We start from the raw sequence: 20845 nt of genomic DNA, 5'->3' as shown, positions 1-20845 counted from the left end.
AAGACGACACCACACTCCGATACTTAGAAGTTTCGTGATTACGAGATCATTCTCCCACAATATTTCCTAATGTCATTTGTACTAAATCATTCACTTGTACTCACTAAATGAGAGCTTGAACCTATGTACTTGTGTAAACCCTTCACAATTAATGAGAACTCTTCTATTCCGTGGACGTAGCCAATCTGGGTGAACCACGTACATCTTGTGTTTGTTTTCCTATCTCTATCCATTTATATACTTATCCACACTAATGACCGGAGCAATCTAGCGAAGATCACAAAAAGCGATCGTTTTCGCTACCTAGGATCTATCTTGCAAGAGAACGGAGAATTAGATGGAGATCTCAACCATAGAATACGAGCTGGATGGAAATAGTGCATCCGGCGTGTTGTGTGACCGTCGTAGGCCACTGAAGCTCAAGGGAAAATTTTATAGGACGGCAATAAGGCTAGCGATGTTGTATGGCACAGAATGTTGGGTGGTGAAGCATCAACACGTACACAAAATGGGTGTAGCGGAGATGAGGATGCTTCGTGGGATGTGTGGGCACACGAGAAAGGATAAGATTGGGAATGAGGATATCCGAGGTAAAGTAGGAGTAGCCGAAATTGTAGGAAAGATGAGAGAAAATCGGCTCCGGTGATTTTGAACATGTGCAAGAAGGCCGACTGACGCTCCGGTTCGAAGATGTGACTACGGGACAGAGGTTCAGGGCCGAAGGGGTAGAGGAAGACCTAGGACAACTTTGGAAGAGACTCTAAGAAAAGACTTAGAGTACTTGGATCTAACGGAGGACATGACACAAAACCGAGCGCAATGGCGTTCTAGGATTCATATAGCCGACCCCACTTAGTGGGAAAAGGCTTTGTTGTTGTTGTTGTTGTAGTCATTACATAACTTATTCACTTTTCGTGTATTCGAAACATATGCATATACGTCATATTTTATTATATAAATGAAGAGACGTTTGAAAATAAAAACTTTTTTTTCGCTTGTATAATAATACTAACATACAACTCCGTATTTCGGACATATTAAAAACTCTCTCTTTATTCACAACATGAAAGGCCCCATCTCCTATACCTTCCGTAGCAGATCGCACTGGAGTAGAGTTCCGCTGTACCAATCCACCCAGCTGCCAGCCTGACCTAAAGCATTCATGATTGGCATGGCTTTTGGGGTATATGAATGAAGGAAATTGCAAATTTTAAGGATCTTTATGCAGCACTAGTTCTGAGTACTTGACAGTACATTTTTGGTGGGTGATTTTAACGCATTTGTTTAGCTTGTTGTCATCCGAAAATATTCGGTTTAGAGTGCCATTAGTTTAAAAATGAGTGATAAATCTGCTTGTCTTATAAGAAAATTATGTGTCCTACCCATCACATGATTATGTTTTAAATGTTTGGACGGTCAAGCGTCTACACGTGCAAAAAATACGTGTAGCGAATGTGAGAATGCTTCATTGGATGTGTGAGCACACGAGAAATGACATAATCAAGAACAATGATATTCGAGGTAAAGTAGAAGTAACTGCAATTGAAAATATGATGAGAGAAAATAGGTTAAGGTAATTTGGACATATGAGCTGAAGACCTACAAATGCTCTGGTTAGAAAATGTTATTATGAGATAGAGGCTTAGGCAAAATGGGTAGAAAAAGACCTATAAAGACTTGGAAAGAGAATAAAAGATATAGAGTACTTGGAGCTAACGAAAACTTGAAGTAAAATCAAACGCAATGATGTTCTAGAATTCATCCAACCGATCCCACTTAGTAAAATGAAATTTTGCTGTTGTTTATGTTTAAAAAAGAAGGAAAAGACAAAAGTACAAATAGTTCATGCTCCTTACTTTTGAATCTTTTTGTCTAATATTTTCTGTGCTGTCTTTATAGAGGGCCTAACTTTCGGCCTTCCTTAGTGGCTAAACAAATCAAAACACATACAAGTCTGTATGAAGCTGAAACCAGCAGCATGGTAAGATTATTACATCATAAGCTCCAAACCCCTTGATCTGGTTGATGTTTTTGGATTGCTTCGGTAGCCAACACTTACGCTCACAAGTGCTTATGGTATAATTGTTTTCATTAGAAACACGTAAAAGTTAAAAAATAAAATAAAATAAAAAAAGAATCCAAGAACATAATGAAAAATCATTTGACATGTAAAATAATTAAGTCTTAAAAGCACTTTTAACTGTTTATGCTAAACGCAATGGAAAACAGTTTTAGTTGTCAAAAAATATTTTTAGCCCTCTTAAATACAGTTGCAAGCAGCCACTACATCTAAGGTATTAAATATCGATGATATCGGTAGTTCAAAAACACAGAAATTTGGATGGAAATTTTAATATCAATAAAAATTGAATAAAAAACACGGAAATTGTAAGAAAAACTTGGAAATTTTTATTGAAACTTTGCAGGATGTTTATTTAGTCAATTATCTATTAGTTTATCATAAAAAATTGGAAGGAAATGCATTGCATGATAAATATAACTGATTTAAGTTGATTATATAACGAGCTGACAAACATTGTGAGTGTAGAAAATATGTAGTAATTAATGAAAGAAGTTTAAACACATCATAATCATTTATATATAATGAATTAGTACAATATTTTATACATTGCATGGTAAGATACATGAGTGACTTAACAAGGTCTAAAATACCAATGATATCGAAAATATCGGTAGTCCAAAAAAATATCGATAGTTCAAAAACACGGAAATTTCGATGAAAATATCAAGTTATTATGGATATCTTAGACCAACCACTCACAATTTCAACTGGTCTAACCAATCAAATAACAAAAGTGCTTATAATCAAAGCACTTTGCAGAACAAGGCCACTTCTGTTTAGGACTTTTCCACACAGTGCTTGCAAATTGAAATCAGCAATTTCAAAAGCAAAAACATTCAAACCACAAACATCAACAAGTTTCCCACCTTTAGCTCCACCCAAACCCCCTTTTACAAATACCAATGAAACAATTTGGTCCCACTCCTACCCCTCCATCAAATGCTTCTTTTCCTTTACTTGCTTTAATCAATTTCCTAATTTATTTAAACAAACAATTATCTTCATCTTCCCCCTTCATTACTCGGTTCAGCTGTTTTGCTTCTGGTTGTTTTCCGGAGATGTCAGCCCATCCACCTCCACCGCCGTCCCCAATTCCACCTTCACCGCTACCTCAACCCCCGCCCCAACGGCACAGCAGACGCCCGCCCCCATCCCAAAGGCCAACGACACCAATCTCCCTCAGCCAAATCATCATATCAAAGCGCGCTGCGAATGGAGAAGCTCCGGCACCTGATGCAGAAAACCTTATCTCAAGTAAACCGACAAAGCAAATAATACTCCGGCAACCTCAACGGACAAATCCGCTTGTATGGTGCTGTGCAATTGCGTGTCTCGTATTTAGTGTTGTTCTTATTTTCTTTGGAATTGCGACTTTGATACTCTTCTTAGTTGTTAAACCAAAAACTCCATCGTTTGACATCCCCAATGCAAGCCTCAACACCATCTACTTCGACTCACCGGAATATTTCAACGGCGACTTCACCTTCCTCGCAAATTTCTCCAACCCTAATCGGAAACTCGATATAAGATTTGAGTATCTGGATTTGGAGCTTTTCTTTTCTGACAGGCTCATAGCAACTCAATCTCTTGCACCCTTCACACAAAGACCTGGAGAAGGAAGGGTGGGATCGGTTCGCTTGATATCGAGCTTGGTTTACCTTCCTGTCAATCACGCTGTGGCACTTCAAACGCAGGTGCAGAACAATCAAGTTAACTACAATATGAGAGGAACATTTAAAGTGAGAGCCAGTCTAGGTATGATCCATTTTTCCTACTGGTTGCATAGCAGATGCCAATTACAGATGACAGGTCCGCCGAGGGGTGTTTTAGTTGCAAGAAGTTGCAAATCTAAAAGATGAAGATCCAGGAGCATTCTTTCCTGGTATCTTCCTCCTATGTTCCTAGTATGTATACATTGAAACCTAAATGTATAAAGGTCATATGAGCTATATAAATATGATACATGAGCATTCTTTTCTACAAACTTATGAAAGTCCTTTTCTTTTCTGTTTTTGCATTCGGACATTCGGTTGGTTGTATCACAAATCCATTAGTAATAAAACCTACAGAAGGACACAATTTATCATCTTGAACAAATACAGTGCTAAACATATGGGACTAAAGAACAAAGGAAACACAAACACAAAAGCCTCGTCTGCAGAACGGAAAAAGAAAAGGTCTGCTGAATTGGAACTCTGATTGAGGAACTGGAAGCACTAGACTTCTACTTGTGGAAAACTCTAACAAGAGATGTATGGAGATTCAATCCTGCAAAGATTTGCACATAACTTCTCCCTTGTTTTAACACTGACACATTATTCCGTTATGGTGCTCCATCACCGCACTACCGCTTTCATATGTTTACTTAATTAAAAGAATTCATATGAAAAAGCAATGTTCGGTTCAAATTTTTACAGAAAGTTAGCTAGACAACGAATCACGACAATAGTTGGAGAATCCAGCAACAGGTATGTGTTTGTGGGGGTTATTTTTCTAGATAGTTCCCATGTCCAAAGTGTCCTAATCAGAAATCACCTAATACACTATAACTTTTAGATCCATCAACAGTTTATATATTCAGAAAAGATATAAAGAGATTGATTTGTAGTTTAAAGAAACACCACAAGATCACAGTCCGATGTTCAATACGACTATGTACTAGACAATCAATCATGTTACGTAATGGACAGCTTGTGGCTGGAGCGTAGCCAGCAGATGATAACTAGCACAACCTCTAAACTTTGTACTAGAATTTCTACCAGACAACAATACATATCTAAACTGCCTTACAAAGAGATTTAGTCTGCAAATTTACGGTTACCATTACAATTATTGATCTCCCTAAGTGCTATATCGTTACGTTTCATTATTTGCTTTAAAAGCATATCCATTGTCATATACCAAGTCAATCAAAGTTCGAAAGAATCGCAAAGACTACTACAATATATAGATTAGAGTTGGTTTCATACTTGCCCTTTAACTGACTTCAGGCCTACCAAAACCCGATAAATGTCCGTTAATACCTTGGGTGCTGCCCCTTGCATACATGAACATGTTTGTAGTATACATTTTCAAATGACTTCAAGCATACGAAGACTCCCCTAATATTATTTCCTGATCCGCCACTGGTTGGCACCAATATGTAATTCAATTATGCATTGTAAAGATTCAAGACAGCATATGTTCACATTCTAACAAATCTTATGAGCACTATGTGTACAACAGTTCTGAAAATTCAGACCAACAGCCTCATTGTACGATCATCGAAGCAATATATAAGAACAAAAATTCAAAAAATGAACCTCTTTTACATGAGAAACCCGGAGACGTGCCTTCACCCTCCACTCACTTCAGACGGTGTTTTCGCCACAATCGACAATGCATGTAGTCCACTTTGCAATTCTTCTTGCAACAAACCATATATAAGCCTATGCCTCTTAACCAAACTCTTCCCTTCAAACTCCTTAGACACAACTCTCACATTGAAATGCGTCTCCCCATCACCACTTCCTCTAACCCCGGCGTGCCCGGCATGTTGATAAGAGATGTCTTCCACTTCCAATTCCACAGGACTTAACTCTCCCATCAATTTCTCCTGAATTCTCTTCCCTCTGCTTCCCAAGTCACCTGAATCTGCCACATTTTCGCTCATTTCACTCGCTACCAGTTCCAATTGCTTAACATTTTCTCCAGAACTCAATCCAATATCCTCACCCTCAATCCCACCATCAACTCTCAAACCCGAATTCGAATTCTTTTCCCCACCCACTTCAGAATCCACTCCAAGCTCCAAACTTATGACATTACCTTCAATTTTCGCTGCGAGACGCTCACTCTCCCCTCCATTTTCTTCCTCCACAAGCAACTCCTTCGCCTTCCTCTGCATCAACCTCAACATATTCAAAAACCCATTATTCCTCGACGGCGTCAAGCTCTGCTGCAGCCCCAGAAGTACCGCGAAATCGGGAGAAACCCGCAAAACCTCATCCACCGGGCGGCCCGATAACCCGCTAACTAGCAAAGCAGCGAGCCCCTTGGTGAGGACCGAGTCGGAATCGGCCTCGAAAAACACATTCTTCTCCGAATCAAGATACGCCCTGACCCACACCTGCGAGACGCATCCCTCCACTTTTTTCTGCTTCGTCTTGAACCGATCATTCAACGGCTTCAAATTCTTGCCGTAGAACAGGAGCTGCTCGTACTTGGCCTTCGGAACCTGTACGGACTGGAAAAGCTTGACAATTTCCTGGAGCTTCGGAGGGAGATCCTCGACGGGCTGCAGGGAAGTGGAGCTCGAAGCGGATGCGGACGGCGGCGGAGGGGAGAAGGTGGATATGGTGGGGATTCTTTGGAAAGTGATGTGCCTTTGGGGAAAAGACAGAGATGGGGGATTTGGGGTTTTAGGGTTGAGAATTGAGGTAGGGATTTTGGTGGTGAATAATCGAAACGACGATGAGATTGAAGAAGACGACGACATTTTTAGAGGAGGAGAGCGAAGACAGGGACCCAATGGCAGATTCAGAGATTTGAAGAAGATGGACTCAAAACTCCCCGTTTTGTCTTTTGCTAATGAGTTGGGTTGTTTTTATGTTTTCTGGGCCTTGAGTCTCATCGTACCCAAAAAATTAAAATAAGTCGAGTATATATGGTTTGATATAAATTCTCTATACAAGACGTTCATTCTTAGTTAAGCGGCCAGGTTGACAATACTGCATATGTATTTGTCTCTAGTTTGATAACATGACATTTACAACAACAACAATTAAGCTTTATTTCATTAAATGGAGTCAGCTATATGAATCTTAAAACTCGCTACGTTCAGTTTTGCATCAAGTATTTCGTTAGCTTCAAGTACTCTATATATTTTCTTACAGTCTCTTTTCAAGTTTTCCTAGATCTTCCTTTGCACTTTTTATCTTGTGTCTCCGTTTTATAATCGCATCTTCTAACCAAATCATATGTAGATCCTTGATTCGCATGTCCAAACCACTTAATTGATTTTTCTATTAAATGGACGGATTGTTATCAAAATTTTACTCCTCATTTAACCTTGAATTTTCTTTTCTTGTTATGTGACTAATTTCGTAGAAAAATATGACAGATATCAAATCGTGCAGGAAATAATATGAGTACGAGCGAAAGTTGGAATCTCATGAATAATCTTGTTACTAGGATATAATCATTTGTACCATTTGAAAGGCGGCTGTTTTCTATGGAAATTTTTTAGCAAAACTTAAAAAGCTTTCCTAAGCACAATTCTAAACATCTTTCGTTTGTGCAACCTAAACATCTTCGTTGTATAGATTACGTCCAATCACAACATTATATTAGTTAAGTGAACGTTATTCATAAAACTTGGAACCTCGTTCAACATTAAGAAAATAAATACTATGAGGCAGAAAAGTTCAACCATGTGCAAAACTCAAAAGTTTCAAGTTTATTTAGTTGAAGCCACGGTGTTAGTTAGCGTAAACGTAAGACCTCAACCATGCACTCCAGCACAATTAAATTATAAAAAACAAAAACGAATTCAAGCAGAACAATTTTGAAGGGTTTGATGGAAAACAACTTTGAATAAACAAAATAAGCAACAAAGCTTCACGTCATACACTTGAACAGACTAACATTATATGACGACCAAGATCCTGGAAAAACATTCACATATTCTTGAGGACAACATCTTCATTCGATAATTGGTGATATCCAGTTTCTTGACTGCTCTCTGGGCATCCTCCCGGTTCACAAACTCATCCAATCCAAATCTGCTGCAGCTCCGGATATAACCGCAGCAACCGTGAGTGTGAAAAAAAGTTAGGGTTCTACCATAAATCTAATTAGTAATATGGAGGTAACCCAATTAATTATAACACACCCTTACGATGAATTTTCAAACTTAGAATGTAGACAACACAAATCGGGCGATGTGGGGCACGGGTGGCCATTGAACTTCACATATAGAACAACCTGCTTTAATACCATGAAAAAAGTTGAGGCTCCATTATAAAATCAATTTGACAATATGAAGAATAGCCTCATTACTTGTAAGCACATTCAAAGTCCATTTTCTCCGATGTTGGGTTAGTATGCTCTCAACAGAGTGTGCTATTGGGGCCGGTCATATCCTTGGATCATGGACGTGGCAAAATTAGCATGAGGGAAATGTGGTTGTGGTATGAGATCTTTTGTAGCACCACGAAACTATGACCTGTATGCCGTCAGTAGCAGTAGCACGAGGAAACAAGTAACGTTATGTCTTTGTTGTTGTATGGCACTTCTCTTGGAGTGTGTTTGTTGCACTGATCAGTTATATATATCGGACTGGACTAACTTCAAGGTATTGAGCAATAAGTAGAGTTGAGAAAATAAAATTACACTGAATATTTTGTTATTCTTGATCTTATACCGGCCATGCAGTTAAGGGCTTTAGTACTAGTTCTAGTACTTGTATCCCTTAACAAACAAGCTCTCAGAAGCCAGTCCACCAGCACTTCCTCCAGAGAACTTTCCAAGAGTGGCATCTGAGTTTGCCTTGCACCTTGTCAAGAACGTCTCCTGAGCTTTCGCAACATTCTCCTTCTTCCCACCCCAAGTCTTGAGTGTGCTTGCTTGCAAAGCTCGCCCGAACGAGAACGAAAGAGTCCATGGCTTCAACACATCCAACCTGTTCATTGCATCCAAGTTGAGTGTTGCCTCTTCCTCACTTTGTCCTCCGGACAGAAACACAATCCCCGGCACAGCTGCTGGGACTGTCCGGCGCAGTGCAGTCACCGTGCACTCGGCAATCACCTCCGGCGTAACCTGTGCAAAGATTGAAGCCATTACAGTTTGAAGAAAAACTATGTTGATAATGCTGTATGTGCCGGTTATATATTACCTTCCTCTCTCAATACGTCTACACGAAACTACTTTTATATGATGCGACCAACATGCATGTGCTCTATCAGAAAAGAACTTTTATGTTACAACCCTTATCGTAACTCCAATAAATATAACATGTATACGATGCTGCCATAGTATTACAAAGTCATCTAAATCACGATTCCTACAATATTTAATATAACATTCAATGGTGAATTTTTAAACTTAAGATACAATTACTTGGGTTAATTTTATACGCACAGTAGACTCTTACATTCCACATCTTCATGTTAGTCATATATACAACAGTGTATGCAAGAAGTTCTTTGCGAGAGACATTATACATAATATATCAACAGACACGTGTGTATATATATACAACTATTGTACGTAATAATTTCTTTGAGAGAGAGAGCTCAAGAGAATTTCGAGTCAATAATCAATTTTTATTTCACCTTTGGGCTATCAGAGCCTGGAGTAACCATGTTAGGCTTAAGGAGTGTGCCTTCAAGAAGAACATGTTGTTCATTGAGTGCCTTGTAAACTGCTGCAAGAACCATTTCAGTAGCAGCTGCACATTTCTTAATGTCATGATCTCCATCAGTCAAAATCTCTGGCTCAACGATTGGCACTAGTCCGTTCTCCTGGCAGATAATCGCATAGCGAGCCAAACCTTGCGCATTCTGCTGGATGGACAGTTCCGAGGGCTCGGTTAGGCCTATCTTGAGCACCGCACGCCATTTGGCAAAGCGCGCGCCCGCCTTGTAGTACTGTGCGCACCTAGCTCCCAGAGAGTCAAAGCCTTGGGTTGTTGTCTCTCCGTTTGTTCCAGCTAACTCAACGGTGCCCTTGTCGACCTTGATCCCTGAATCAAAGTGGTAAATATTGACGTTAATGAAAATAACAAAATATGGAAATTTGAAGAGAAGTGTAAAAAAAAAAAATATGTCGAAAAAAATTATGTTGCTTCTATTTATTGAAATTTAACGTAGACCATGCCTGGAATGACATTGTTTTCCTGGAGGATTTCGACGAAGGGTTTGCCATCAGAGCTCTTCTGGTACAAGGTCTCCTCAAAGAGGATGACACCGGAGAGGTAAGGGAGGGCGTTGGGAGAAGTGAAGAGAAGTTCTCGGAGAGCTTGGCGGTTGGACTCGATGTTCTCGACGTTGATGCTGGATAGGCGCTTGCCAATGGTGCCTGTGCTCTCATCTGCTGCCAATATGCCCTTGCCTGGGGTGGCAATGTACTTGGCATTCTTTATGAGCTCCTCTGCACAAAATCAAAAGTGCTTGAGTATCATTCGAACTTTTTAGTTTTACGAGTATGACTGCAATATATGCCTAAATGTTCTTTTAAGGAAATTGTTTTTCTTTTGAAAATTTTCTTGGTCAATGACCTAAATTGTTTTGAACGCAGTGCTTATCAGGACTCACGTCCACAAGACGAACTCATTTGCAACTGGTTATGTAAGAAGTACTTATGCTCACAAGCATTTTATTGAAGAAGTGTTTATTTTCCTCAGTCAATGACCTAAATGGTTTCCTACACATTGCTTACCATGACTTACGTCTACTAGACTCCTCATTTGATACTGATTCCGTAAGAAGTACTTATGCTCACAAACTTTTTATTAAAATGTGCTTGTATACATATGTAACTTTTCTTTTCTAAAAAGTGTTTCTTGAAAAGTATTTCGATCCAAAAGTGCTTTTTAAAAGCAGCCGTAAACAAGTTCGTCATGACTATATAGTTGCATGAGAGGGAAACATGCATATGTTACCCAACAATACCATATGTATTTAGGAAAATCATATTTAGAGAGAGAGAGAGAGAGAGAGAGAGAGAGAGAGAGAGAGAGAGAGAGAAAGTACCAGCATACTTGCCAACAAAGGCTGACATGGTTGAGGATTTAGGATAGGTATCGGATAACACTGGACGAAAGTGCAAAAACAAACTTACACACCCAACAATCTATATAGACAAGCTCCGGCGGAATATGCCATCAGAAATCCACCATGGCACTTACCGACACGTGTCAAAAGGTTAGCCCAAGGAAAGTTATCAGCCTAGGATAGAGCAACGAGTGATCACTCTCCTTGCCAAGTGGCAACTCATCCTTAGGCAAAAGTTTGTGTGGAAGGGCTAATGATCCTCATCCTAACTACTCAGAAGTTGAAGAGAGAACCAAAGGAAGATTTTGGATTATACTAACAATGATGTGTGCCTATCCATTTCAGTTTTCTGTTTTCGGTTCATTATTAGTAAATGGAATGCAAGGGACAGTCACCCGATTGTTAGCGGTAATGTATGCATCTCGATTAATTTCACATATATTAACGGCTGACAAGCAATCAAAATCATTAGTTGAAACGACATCATGTCTCGCAACTAGTCACTTTCATAACAGCTGGCCTTAGGTACATGTCTTCCAAGGAATTCTTGGTTACGAGTGTATACCACACCTCTCTCACATCCTTCACAATTCTCATCGCGTGACGAGTTATCTTGAGAGGGGTATACCCCGCTGTATGCAAGAGTATGCAAAAATGAGGAACGACGAGAAGAAAATTGCGAAGCAACAAAAAAGATATTATCATCATGCCGGTAAATGTCCTGGTTCATAATACATATCATGGGGAGGGTCATTCATTTGCCCGTAAATCGTTTCCCCTTTAAGCCATACAAATGCAAAGTGAAGTTCAAAAGGGAACTTGACTATCTAGGCACACACTCACTGCCTACTAGGACAACTAGCGGTCCAACCCTTTCAACGGCATCGTCACTTTATAAAGACCATCATTTGCGAAAGAAATTCCCTATAAGCCAAATAGTTTGAAAACAAAATTACCAAAGACTTGAAGGATGATAATTCGGTTTCATGAAGTCAAAATTTTTTCAACACTGAAATGTAGAACCCAGCAGCATTGCCGAAAATAACTCTGAGTTGATCAAAGGGTTGGACCAACTAGCAGTTTTCATTGGAACTACACTGATGAAGGCGCTACCACTTGTTGATCGTCATCATCAGTTCCAAAATATCGGTCCCCAAACTCACCCATGCCAGGTACTACACGAAAATCTTCGTTCAGACCAGTTTCAATCTCAGATGTCACAATCTTTATTCTGGGGAAGCGTTTGCAGACCATGTGCACACCTTGAGGTGCCTGGCCAATTGATATGAAACATCATTAGGAGTAATAGTCAGAGGGTAGTCCAAAATCAAACTATGAGTCAGAGGAACCTGAAGCACGTTAGAGAGCCGTTAACTTACAGATATGAGATTGAGAAATATAATGTTGGACTCTGGCACGCCCTTCTCTAAAATTAGAGAAATAGCTTGAACAGCCGAGTTTCCTAAAGACAAAGGTATAATCGTATAATAGCCAATAATTCAACACAATTTTAAAAAGAACCACTTTTTGACAGTCATTTCTTTTCTATGTTATCGTAGTTGATTACGAAGAACCAGCAAGTCCAAAGTCCAAACAATAACGATATATTATCAGAAAAAAAACGAACCTGTGCCTAGGATAGGATCCAACAGTAATACATGCCTCTCTGAAATGTCGTTGGGTAGTTTTTCATAAATTAGCTGTTCAGACAATAAAGCAATAAGAAAAACAATCAGGGGTAACAGGAATGCAGACATGCAAATGCATGCAGTGGGACCAACACGAAGGGTGGGAGTGAGAAGAGAGAGAGGTGTGAACCTGCTGACCATTGTCTCCTTCTCTATGAATAAGAATCTTTCCAATCTTGATACCTTTACAACATGCTCGCAAAGCATTCTCCATACTCTCGCCACTGGTAATAGGACAATGTTAATCAAACCATGAAAACGTATAGCAATTCATTTTATTTTTTTTTGACACAAAATCAAACTCAACAGGAGATACGACATTTGTACATGATGATTACACGAGCATATGGTTCATAAAGACGCAGTTGGGTTTCGATTCAGATCTACTTAATGCCTCTAACTATCTATAATCATCATTTGTTTTCACAAGAATGCATTTGAGCGAAACCGTTTGTTCATGTGTAAAGAAAGCCAAACTAAAAAGAAACATAGGAGTATATTTTTTCTATCCAGAAAAACCAAATGCCTTATAAGGAACGGATGTACCTCCTGATGATAGACACACCGCACAACCTCTTACAAAAATCCACACCGATATACACAGACCCTGCATTCAGACCAAAGGAACGTTGAAGAAAAGGATTGACCAAAATCAAATATGGGAAAATGGTATTATGATAAGATGCACAAATGAACATCATCTTACCAGTTGGAGTGATCACCTGCTTTTCGGTAAATGGTAGATGTCCCAGGCCATGTTCAACAACCTATTCAAGATTAAGCACTTATGATGAGTGGTTTAAACAGATAATAATTGGCCCTATTTCACTAATGATCTTAAAACCATCAAAGCATCCCCTTGACTCAAAGAATCAAATACCCACCAAACGAATCAACCGGTCTGAATAGAAAACAAAATCATGCTTTGTTGTTTGAGAATCACGTATGAGAGTATGCATACCCCGTATCTGCATGAGACCAGCAACAATAATTGGTGAGCCAAAAAAATTAAACATACAAATACATATTGAAGCTTGAATGAAAATATAAAGGATGGGCACCTGAAAGGTTGAGTGTATGACATATAGATTGGGATATATTTTACAAAGGTCATGTTGACCAAGCTTAGTACGAATATGTTGTACAATCAAATCAACAGCTATGTGATTATCTCCGCCGCGAGGAATAATGATATCAGCATACTTCTTTGTTGGAAGAATAAAGTCATCAAAAGCCGGCTTAACAAACTTTGAGTACTGCATTAAAATGATAAGCACCATCAGAGAAAAGGCACCATAAAATAAGTACGCTGTAATCATTAAATTGGTTGCCTAAATCACGTGATCATGGGGAACAAAGGTAAGAAGAGGTAATAGAGACGAAAGAAGAAACCCTTAACACCGTGAGTAAAATAGTTCAAAGAATGGTTTGAGTACAATAGGGTAGAAAATATTCAAGAGTATACCACTTATCTTGAATTCCTTTCTACAAGTACTGAGCACTAACAATCTACAAGAAGAGAATTCTAACAATTATTTTCACTGAGAAAAAATAGTCACATACACTATTTTATGAATTCACAGCATGAAATGAACTCTACATATAAGCTCGGAAAACCAACATAAAGCTAATAACAACAAAATGGAAAGTTGCAAACCTGATCAAGAACTTGACCAATATCCCTTCCTTTCTCAACTGTATCACGCCTTATCCTCCTAGCCAACCGAACATCAGCATCTGCACTGAAAATTTTACAATGTGAAGTGGCCTAAATTTAGTAACAATATGACGTGACATATACCGTTCTACTTATAACAGTAGCTTAAAAAATAAACTATTACGAACAATTGATTTCAATGTAGGATCAGAAGATATTAAACGAAAAGCAATAAAACCATGCAATGACAGAGACCCCATACCCCGGCTGATCAAGTTAAAAAATTTAACATGAAAGCCAAATCGTATAAATTAGATGAATATACTAGAACTTGAAACAAAGAAACTTTTCAGAAAGTGAGACTATGAGAGTCGTTTGTGGTGACATAAGCTTTGATAGAGCACTATATCATCGAAAGGCAAAGAAAAATTATCAGTTCGAAAGGAAGAAGTAGGTAAAAAGAAAAATGACCTGTATCAACAAAAATCTTCATATTCATCAACTCTCGTACACGAGGATCATGGAAAGCAAGAATGCCTTCCAAGATGATGACATCTGAAGGGTTTACCTGTTAAGGATGATAAGGTAAGATAAGCATTTCAGTCCATCAGAGAATTACACAAGATACATGAAAATGAGAATGTGTAGACATGTGTTTTGATATAATTCCAAAAACTATCCCTTCGCAAGAATACGGCCTCAAAACAACAGGTAACTAGATGTTGGACAATATGCCTAATAGATACTGCAGATTTCAAAACTTACCCGTCTAGCTGGACACACACTATTTTTGTAACTTTTGAAATCATAGTTTGGAATATCTACTGCTTGCCCATGCTTCAACTTGTCCATTGAAGATAACAGTTTCTCGGTGTCAAATGCATCTGATGATACCCAAATACTATGAATTAAAATTTGAAACACAGCCAGCATAAAACAGAGCCAACTAGCACGCATTATAAAGTACTTTGAAGAAAAAATTAGGAAAGAACTGAACAAATTAAATGTCACAAAATAATTTTAAATTTCTATAATCCAACCATGTGCAAAGCACTAAAGAAAAACTACACAGAACCAACTTGTTGAGTTACTCAGAAAATAAGAGCATGACATTACTACTGTCTGGTTACCATTTTTGGTGTCTCAAACTGTAGCAACGTGGAATTTTTTGATAGATTGCACATGTTTCATTTTAAAATCATGACATTTTCATATAGATATTTGTCCATTTACATTCCCTTAAATTTGAAGTTGCAGTATTGCCCTCACCAGGATGGTCAAAGTTGTATTCATGTACACGTTTAAGTTCCTCCTCAGTCAGATTATGATAAAAGGAATCCTGTAATAATATCATCCATGATATATAAGATACTAACTTGGAAAAATGGTAAAATTCTCAGTCGTGAAATACAGGAGAACCAAATAATAAAAAAGACATGCAAAGAATATGTAACAAGTAACAACTACCCTAATAGATCACAAAATTCTACACTTGAACAAGGAATATTACCTGATTAACAAGAACAACACGCTGATCATGAAGCTGTTGTATAATCATATCACAAACTGTAGTCTTACCAGAAGCTGCCCCACCAGCAACACCTGTGACAATATGTACGAAATGATGGATCATTTGAAAGCAGAATTAAAGAAAGTAGCTACCATGCCTGCTTAGAAACAACAACGAAATAACCAAACCGTAAATCTATACTTACCAATAACAAAGGGCTGTTTATGCATGTTTCCATGTGCTGATGTTGTTGGTTGCTCCACCTTGGATCTTTGTTCTAAGCCATCCATGTGAAATCCAGAAAAATGAACCCCTGAGGAGGCCTCTATCATATCCACAACTGAATTCGAGCCCATGTTCATAGACCTACATAGAAAGAGGTAAGGAAAAGGTTTATAAGGTCATGAAATAGAAAGCAGCATTCAACTCTACTTTGGCACTAAAACTTAAATTGATTAAACCAAGCTTGTGTTAAATTCAGGTACAGGTAGCTGTTAGTTATTTCAGAAGAGCGGATCTATTATTTTTCTTGTATAGGTGAAGTACTCTGAAGTGAATTTATAGCTCCCCGAGGTATCAAATTAAACCGTTTATACTATGCAATCCATTCTAGATTAATCACGATATTAAGTAAAGTTGTAAAATGATGATATTAAATTTTAAGAAAAGTAGTAAATTTTAAGACGATGTTACTAATATGCAAGTAAAGTTTTAAACTTTAACATGCTAGAACGACCAAACAAATGAGATACTTATGAAACCAAACAATATTGGATCAATGTCGTATATTGCGCATATCTAATCATAACACTTTAAAAGCTATTAACTAAGCTAAAAATTACTGATCAAACCTCAAAACGAATAACAACAATACGAATACAATAAGAGAATACCACGATCGTGCGGACTACACACTCCTTTTTTGTTCCGTGCACCATTCATCTTCAAAACAACAATAATCACGAAACCAACAGATTCCCAACCACAATGGCATCGAAAAAGCGGATTCGATTGCACGAAATCACAACGGCAGCAACAAAACTAGCTCAAAAAATTCACTCCCTAATCATTGCATTTCCACATTTCACACTTCCAACACACACAAGCACAAAGCTTTTCATGCAAAAAATGAAATTGAAGCAATCATCTTCCGCCGAAAGCATCGAAAACAGCAATTGATCGAAAATTTCAATTCAGAGATCCAATGTGCATATCGAAAGATTCAAACTTTAATCCACCAATTAAAACCTCCCCATCAAACAATCAAAATTTAACCAAAAAATACAAATAAAAATTCGAAAAATTTAGATTCAGTAGCAAAATATCAACCGAGGAATCTGCCAATGCGATACCTGGTGAACTCCGCCGAGACTTCTACAGAGAGAGAGAGAAAGATATTCGAACGAACGCAAGCAGTTTCAAAGAAATTCCAGAGAGAGAGAATGATCCAGACCGATGTTAAAGTTAAAGTTGCTTAAATTACGGAAATGGTCCTGGGTTTGGTGGGTATTACGGTTGTGCCATCGACTTTGCTATTTTACTCTCTGATATTTTTGGGTTCGTACGGTCCACAGATTGGATCCACCTCGATATTGAGCTGTCCGGCCTGATCCATCGTGGCACTGAATCAGAAGCGGGACCCACATCCTTTAAAAATGTCTACGAGGTGAGAGACATTATTGCATGTGTTTCCCAACACGATTTCTACGGTGCACAGCAAATTAGGATATTTCTCGGGTCGTCTGTCGGGTTGAATAAGTTGAAGAATATCAACGATCAAAAATTAATAAAACGTATGTGACAGAAAAAAAGTGTATATCTGAATAATACCATCGTTATTTTTAACATAAATAATTCTCTTACGTTGATATATAACTCTCTTTTTTTTTGGTTAAGCATCAAACGCAATATTAATCGGTAAAAGTGGAGATTGACAAGGATTTTTTTAATCATTTATACTCTCAATAATAACGTCTTGATACGCGAAATGATGATTTTTTTTGTCAACGCAAAAGATATTTTCCATTTTCAAATTTTTAAAACCGATATAAAAAAAGGCAGCGATGTGTTCTGTGAGGAAATCTTCTTGGAGAAACTCTCAGTTTTAATTCTCTAAAACTTCTCTACAAAAACCGTTTTCGTGTTCAACTAACAAACCCTAAGAAAAATAGGAATTTTCCTTGAATCTATGTGAGTTTCCTACTGTAATACAATAGTTGGTAAAAGTAAATTGTGGAAAAATCAGTTAGCTTTTGAATAATAAAGTACACTATGTTTGGACGAGGGAAATAAACTTGAAATTTGGATAAAAGTCAAAATTTATAAATTAACATGCACTAATTCCTTTGTTTGGATTCATAAACATAGAAATTTAGAATTTCCGCATGGAAAAAAAAACTTAGAATTTGAGACCTCAAACTCCCAAGTTTAAATTTCATGTCAATATGTGTCATTTCCCAATTTCTATGATTGAGAGTTTAAAAATAAAAAATTCTATATTCAATTCCGTTGTTCTTTTAGGTTAACCGAACAAGAAAATTCATAAATTCTAGAGAATAAAATTTCGTCATTTCAATTTCCATCATTTTAAAATTTCTTTATCCAAACATAGTGTTACAGAAAAAAGAATATGCTTGAAGTTCTTATCACCTTTATCCATTTGAAGATAAAGATTGATAGAGTTTTGGTTCCTGAAAAAAGAGAGCGATAAGGAGTTTTCAATACCCGTGTTCTTCTCTCATACTTTTGGCTCACCGATGCAATTAGATTCTGAACTTTTGCTTCCAAGGAAAAGGACTGGCAGACGTCTTCTTTCGTTTTAAATTTCTAAATCTTATCCAAGACTCTAATAATGGAAGGTGAATTCTTATCTGTACGTGGAAACTTTTTGCCCGCATGGATCACTTGATTGCTAGGGTACAGCTAAGGTGCACCACCCTCGAGTGTACTAGCAGTCTCACACACATTTTATGCATGTAGCACAGTAAACGTTATGCATGCACATATGTGAGAGAAAAATATAAAAGACAAAATATATTTTAAGAATATTTTGGAAGAATATTTTGGATGTGGTTTCTAACTACCAATGTTTTTTTATTGAAATCTTTATGGTTTTTTATTTTTGATCTAAGTCTCTGATATTAATATAATAATGTATTTCTATGTAGGCTATTATATTTTTAACTTAAAAATGAAATTTGTAGTTATTTATATTAATGAGATTTAAAATAAAACCCCATAATTTATGGGATTAAAAATATTAAAGATAAATTATACTCTCCAATATATTGTGTGTGTATATATATATATATATTGTCACGTCCCGGCCCGAGCCCCAACCACATTCCGGACACGACTTCGGCTTTGGGCCCCGACCACGCCCTCACGATTTTGTTTCTGAAAACTCAGAGGAGAACTTCACAGTGGGTCATCCATCCTGGGATTGCTCTCGTGCGAACTCGCTTAACTTCGGAGTTCCTACGGAACCAGAAGCCAGTGAGCTCCCAAAAGGCCTTGTGCTAGGTAAAGATGCGAATATACATATAAGGCTTAGAGGATCCACTCCTCTGGGCGATGTGGGATGTTACAATCCATCCCCCTTAGGGGCCCGATGTCCTCGTCGGCACTCTTCCGACCAGGGATTGACTCTGATACCAAATTGTCACATCCCAGTCCGGGCCCCAACCACATCTTGGGCACGACTCCACCGTAACATGATATTGTACGCTTTGGGCCCAGACCATGCCCTCACGATTTTGTTTCTGGGAACTCACACGAGAACTTCCTAGTGGGCCACCCATCTTGGGATTGCTCTCGTGCGAACTCGCTTAACTTCGGAGTTCCTACGGAACCCGAAGCCAGTGAGCTTCTAAAAGGCCTCGTGCTAGGTAGAGATGAGAATATACATATAAAGCTTAGATGATCCACTCCCCTGGGCGGTGTGGGATATTACATATATACACATGGGTACGTTCATAAAATATTAACCAAAAAATTATTGCACCAAAACATGGGTACATTTAAAAAAAAAATATTAGGCTTAATAACATTATTATGTTTCTTTTATTAAACTTGACATAGATACATTGTCAAATTAACGAAATAAAATATACCCATATAAGTTTAAAAATGGATTAAAGAAAAGATTGAATGATTTTTATATAATAAAAAAATGGGTACATTTTATATTAAAAAAGGGTACATTTGTCATATGACAAATTGGTATATTAAAAAAATGGGAACATATCAATTTTTTTATAAAAATTTAATGGGTACAAACTTGTTCTAATTTTATTTTTTTATATTTTAGAAATGTTTGAATTGAAAGTTAATTAGGAATTTAATAAGGGCATGAGTATTAAAATTCTAAATCAATTACAAATTTTTATTATAAAAAAATCTGTAACTTACATGTAATCTATTAATATAATAATGATAAGGACTTTGATCAAAATCTAAAAACTAATAAGGTCTTAATCAATAAATATTAGAAACTAGAGACATGATACTGATTTTTCCTATATTTTATATACGTTAAACCTTATGCAGGCTAACACACCCCGACTAGGACTCCGAATCAAATTGTGTTGGTCGACACCTAGAAGGTGACAAAGTCATAAAATGTGATGATGTGTAAAATATGAATAAATTTAAACCTAAAAGTGTCTAAGTACACGAGTGCACGATGAACGGGTATGGACCAATTTCGCACGTGATTACAGAGCATAAGTAAAGTACAGTAAAGTAAAATAAGGATTATACAATCATAGGAAGCCATCTGTACTGGGATATGCCAAGAATCCTTGTCGACACAGAAACTTTGCTACTAGAACCTGGAGGGGCACAAAACAGAAAACGTGAGTGGGCAAAAACAAAGCTTTTGAAAACACATTTCTCTTTCTAAACATAATAACCTCTCACCGTAAAACCCGTATAATTTCCCAGAAACTAGCATACGTACATATACAGAAACCATACTCTAAATAGTGAAATCCATATATATACCATGTCAAATACCTCAACATAATAATTAAGTAAACCAGGTGAAGTAAATCAATGTAAAGTGATATGTTAGCCGGATCCACCTAATGTGGCATGTATGGCTGAACCTATAGCTCATCAAGTATGTCTGCACACGAGTCGGAACCACCTAGT

At 37.6% G+C, this 20845-nt stretch overlaps 4 protein-coding genes across 4 annotated transcripts; 1 reads left to right on the top strand and 3 right to left on the bottom strand.

Annotated features, from left to right (window-relative positions):
* The first annotated feature begins 2743 nt into the window (after positions 1–2743).
* On the top strand, positions 2744–4067 carry LOC126590944 (uncharacterized). The gene has a single exon (XM_050256461.1). The coding sequence runs from the start codon at positions 2986–2988 to the stop codon at positions 3940–3942; it is 957 nt and encodes a 318-aa protein (XP_050112418.1). The 5' UTR covers positions 2744–2985; the 3' UTR covers positions 3943–4067.
* Positions 4068–4856: 789 nt separating this feature from the next.
* On the bottom strand, positions 4857–6645 carry LOC126590943 (sufE-like protein 1, chloroplastic/mitochondrial). The gene has a single exon (XM_050256460.1). The coding sequence runs from the start codon at positions 6558–6560 to the stop codon at positions 5418–5420; it is 1143 nt and encodes a 380-aa protein (XP_050112417.1). The 5' UTR covers positions 6561–6645; the 3' UTR covers positions 4857–5417.
* Positions 6646–8370: 1725 nt separating this feature from the next.
* On the bottom strand, positions 8371–10973 carry LOC126589583 (fructose-bisphosphate aldolase, cytoplasmic isozyme 1-like). The gene is made up of 4 exons (XM_050254915.1): positions 10816–10973; positions 9941–10213; positions 9397–9806; positions 8371–8881 (listed from the first exon to the last, which is right to left on the bottom strand). Exons 1-4 carry the CDS (start codon positions 10841–10843, stop codon positions 8519–8521), a joined length of 1074 nt encoding a protein of 357 aa, XP_050110872.1. The 5' UTR covers positions 10844–10973; the 3' UTR covers positions 8371–8518.
* Positions 10974–11512: 539 nt separating this feature from the next.
* LOC126589582 (uridine kinase-like protein 3) lies at positions 11513–17183 on the bottom strand. Its single transcript, XM_050254914.1, has 15 exons — positions 17044–17183; positions 15897–16057; positions 15692–15783; positions 15451–15520; positions 14947–15065; positions 14653–14749; positions 14182–14261; positions 13586–13780; positions 13409–13492; positions 13231–13291; positions 13071–13131; positions 12655–12748; positions 12464–12536; positions 12216–12298; positions 11513–12108 (listed from the first exon to the last, which is right to left on the bottom strand). The coding sequence occupies exons 2-15, from the start codon at positions 16051–16053 to the stop codon at positions 11929–11931; spliced, it is 1446 nt and encodes a 481-aa protein (XP_050110871.1). The 5' UTR covers positions 16054–16057; positions 17044–17183; the 3' UTR covers positions 11513–11928.
* Between the last annotated feature and the right edge of the window lie 3662 nt (positions 17184–20845).

The sequence above is a fragment of the Malus sylvestris genome, chromosome 11, assembly GCF_916048215.2.
Source record: "Malus sylvestris chromosome 11, drMalSylv7.2, whole genome shotgun sequence".
In the NCBI taxonomy this organism is placed as follows: Eukaryota; Viridiplantae; Streptophyta; class Magnoliopsida; order Rosales; family Rosaceae; genus Malus; species Malus sylvestris.
The sequence above is the reverse complement of the archived record's forward strand: the minus strand, read 5'-3'. Positions and strand labels throughout refer to the sequence as shown.

Coding starts and splice junctions, on each gene's coding strand:
- LOC126590943 (XM_050256460.1), bottom strand. CDS start 6,560: ATGTCGTCGTCTTCTTCAATCTCATCGTCGTTTCGATTATTCACCACC.
- LOC126589583 (XM_050254915.1), bottom strand. CDS start 10,843: ATGTCAGCCTTTGTTGGCAAGTATGCTG. Junction 10,214..10,815: donor CTTTGTTGGCAAGTATGCTG/GTACTTTCTCTC, acceptor GATTTTGTGCAG/AGGAGCTCATAAAGAATGCC. Junction 8,882..9,396: donor CAGGCTCTGATAGCCCAAAG/GTGAAATAAAAA, acceptor ATCTTTGCACAG/GTTACGCCGGAGGTGATTGC.
- LOC126590944 (XM_050256461.1), top strand. CDS start 2,986: ATGAAACAATTTGGTCCCACTCCTACCCCTCCATCAAATGCTTCTTTT.
- LOC126589582 (XM_050254914.1), bottom strand. CDS start 16,053: ATGAACATGGGCTCGAATTCAGTTGTGGATATGATAGAGGCCTCCTCA. Junction 13,493..13,585: donor TCATACACTCAACCTTTCAG/GTGCCCATCCTT, acceptor GGTCTCATGCAG/ATACGGGGTATGCATACTCT. Junction 13,132..13,230: donor GCAGGTGATCACTCCAACTG/GTAAGATGATGT, acceptor GTCTGAATGCAG/GGTCTGTGTATATCGGTGTG.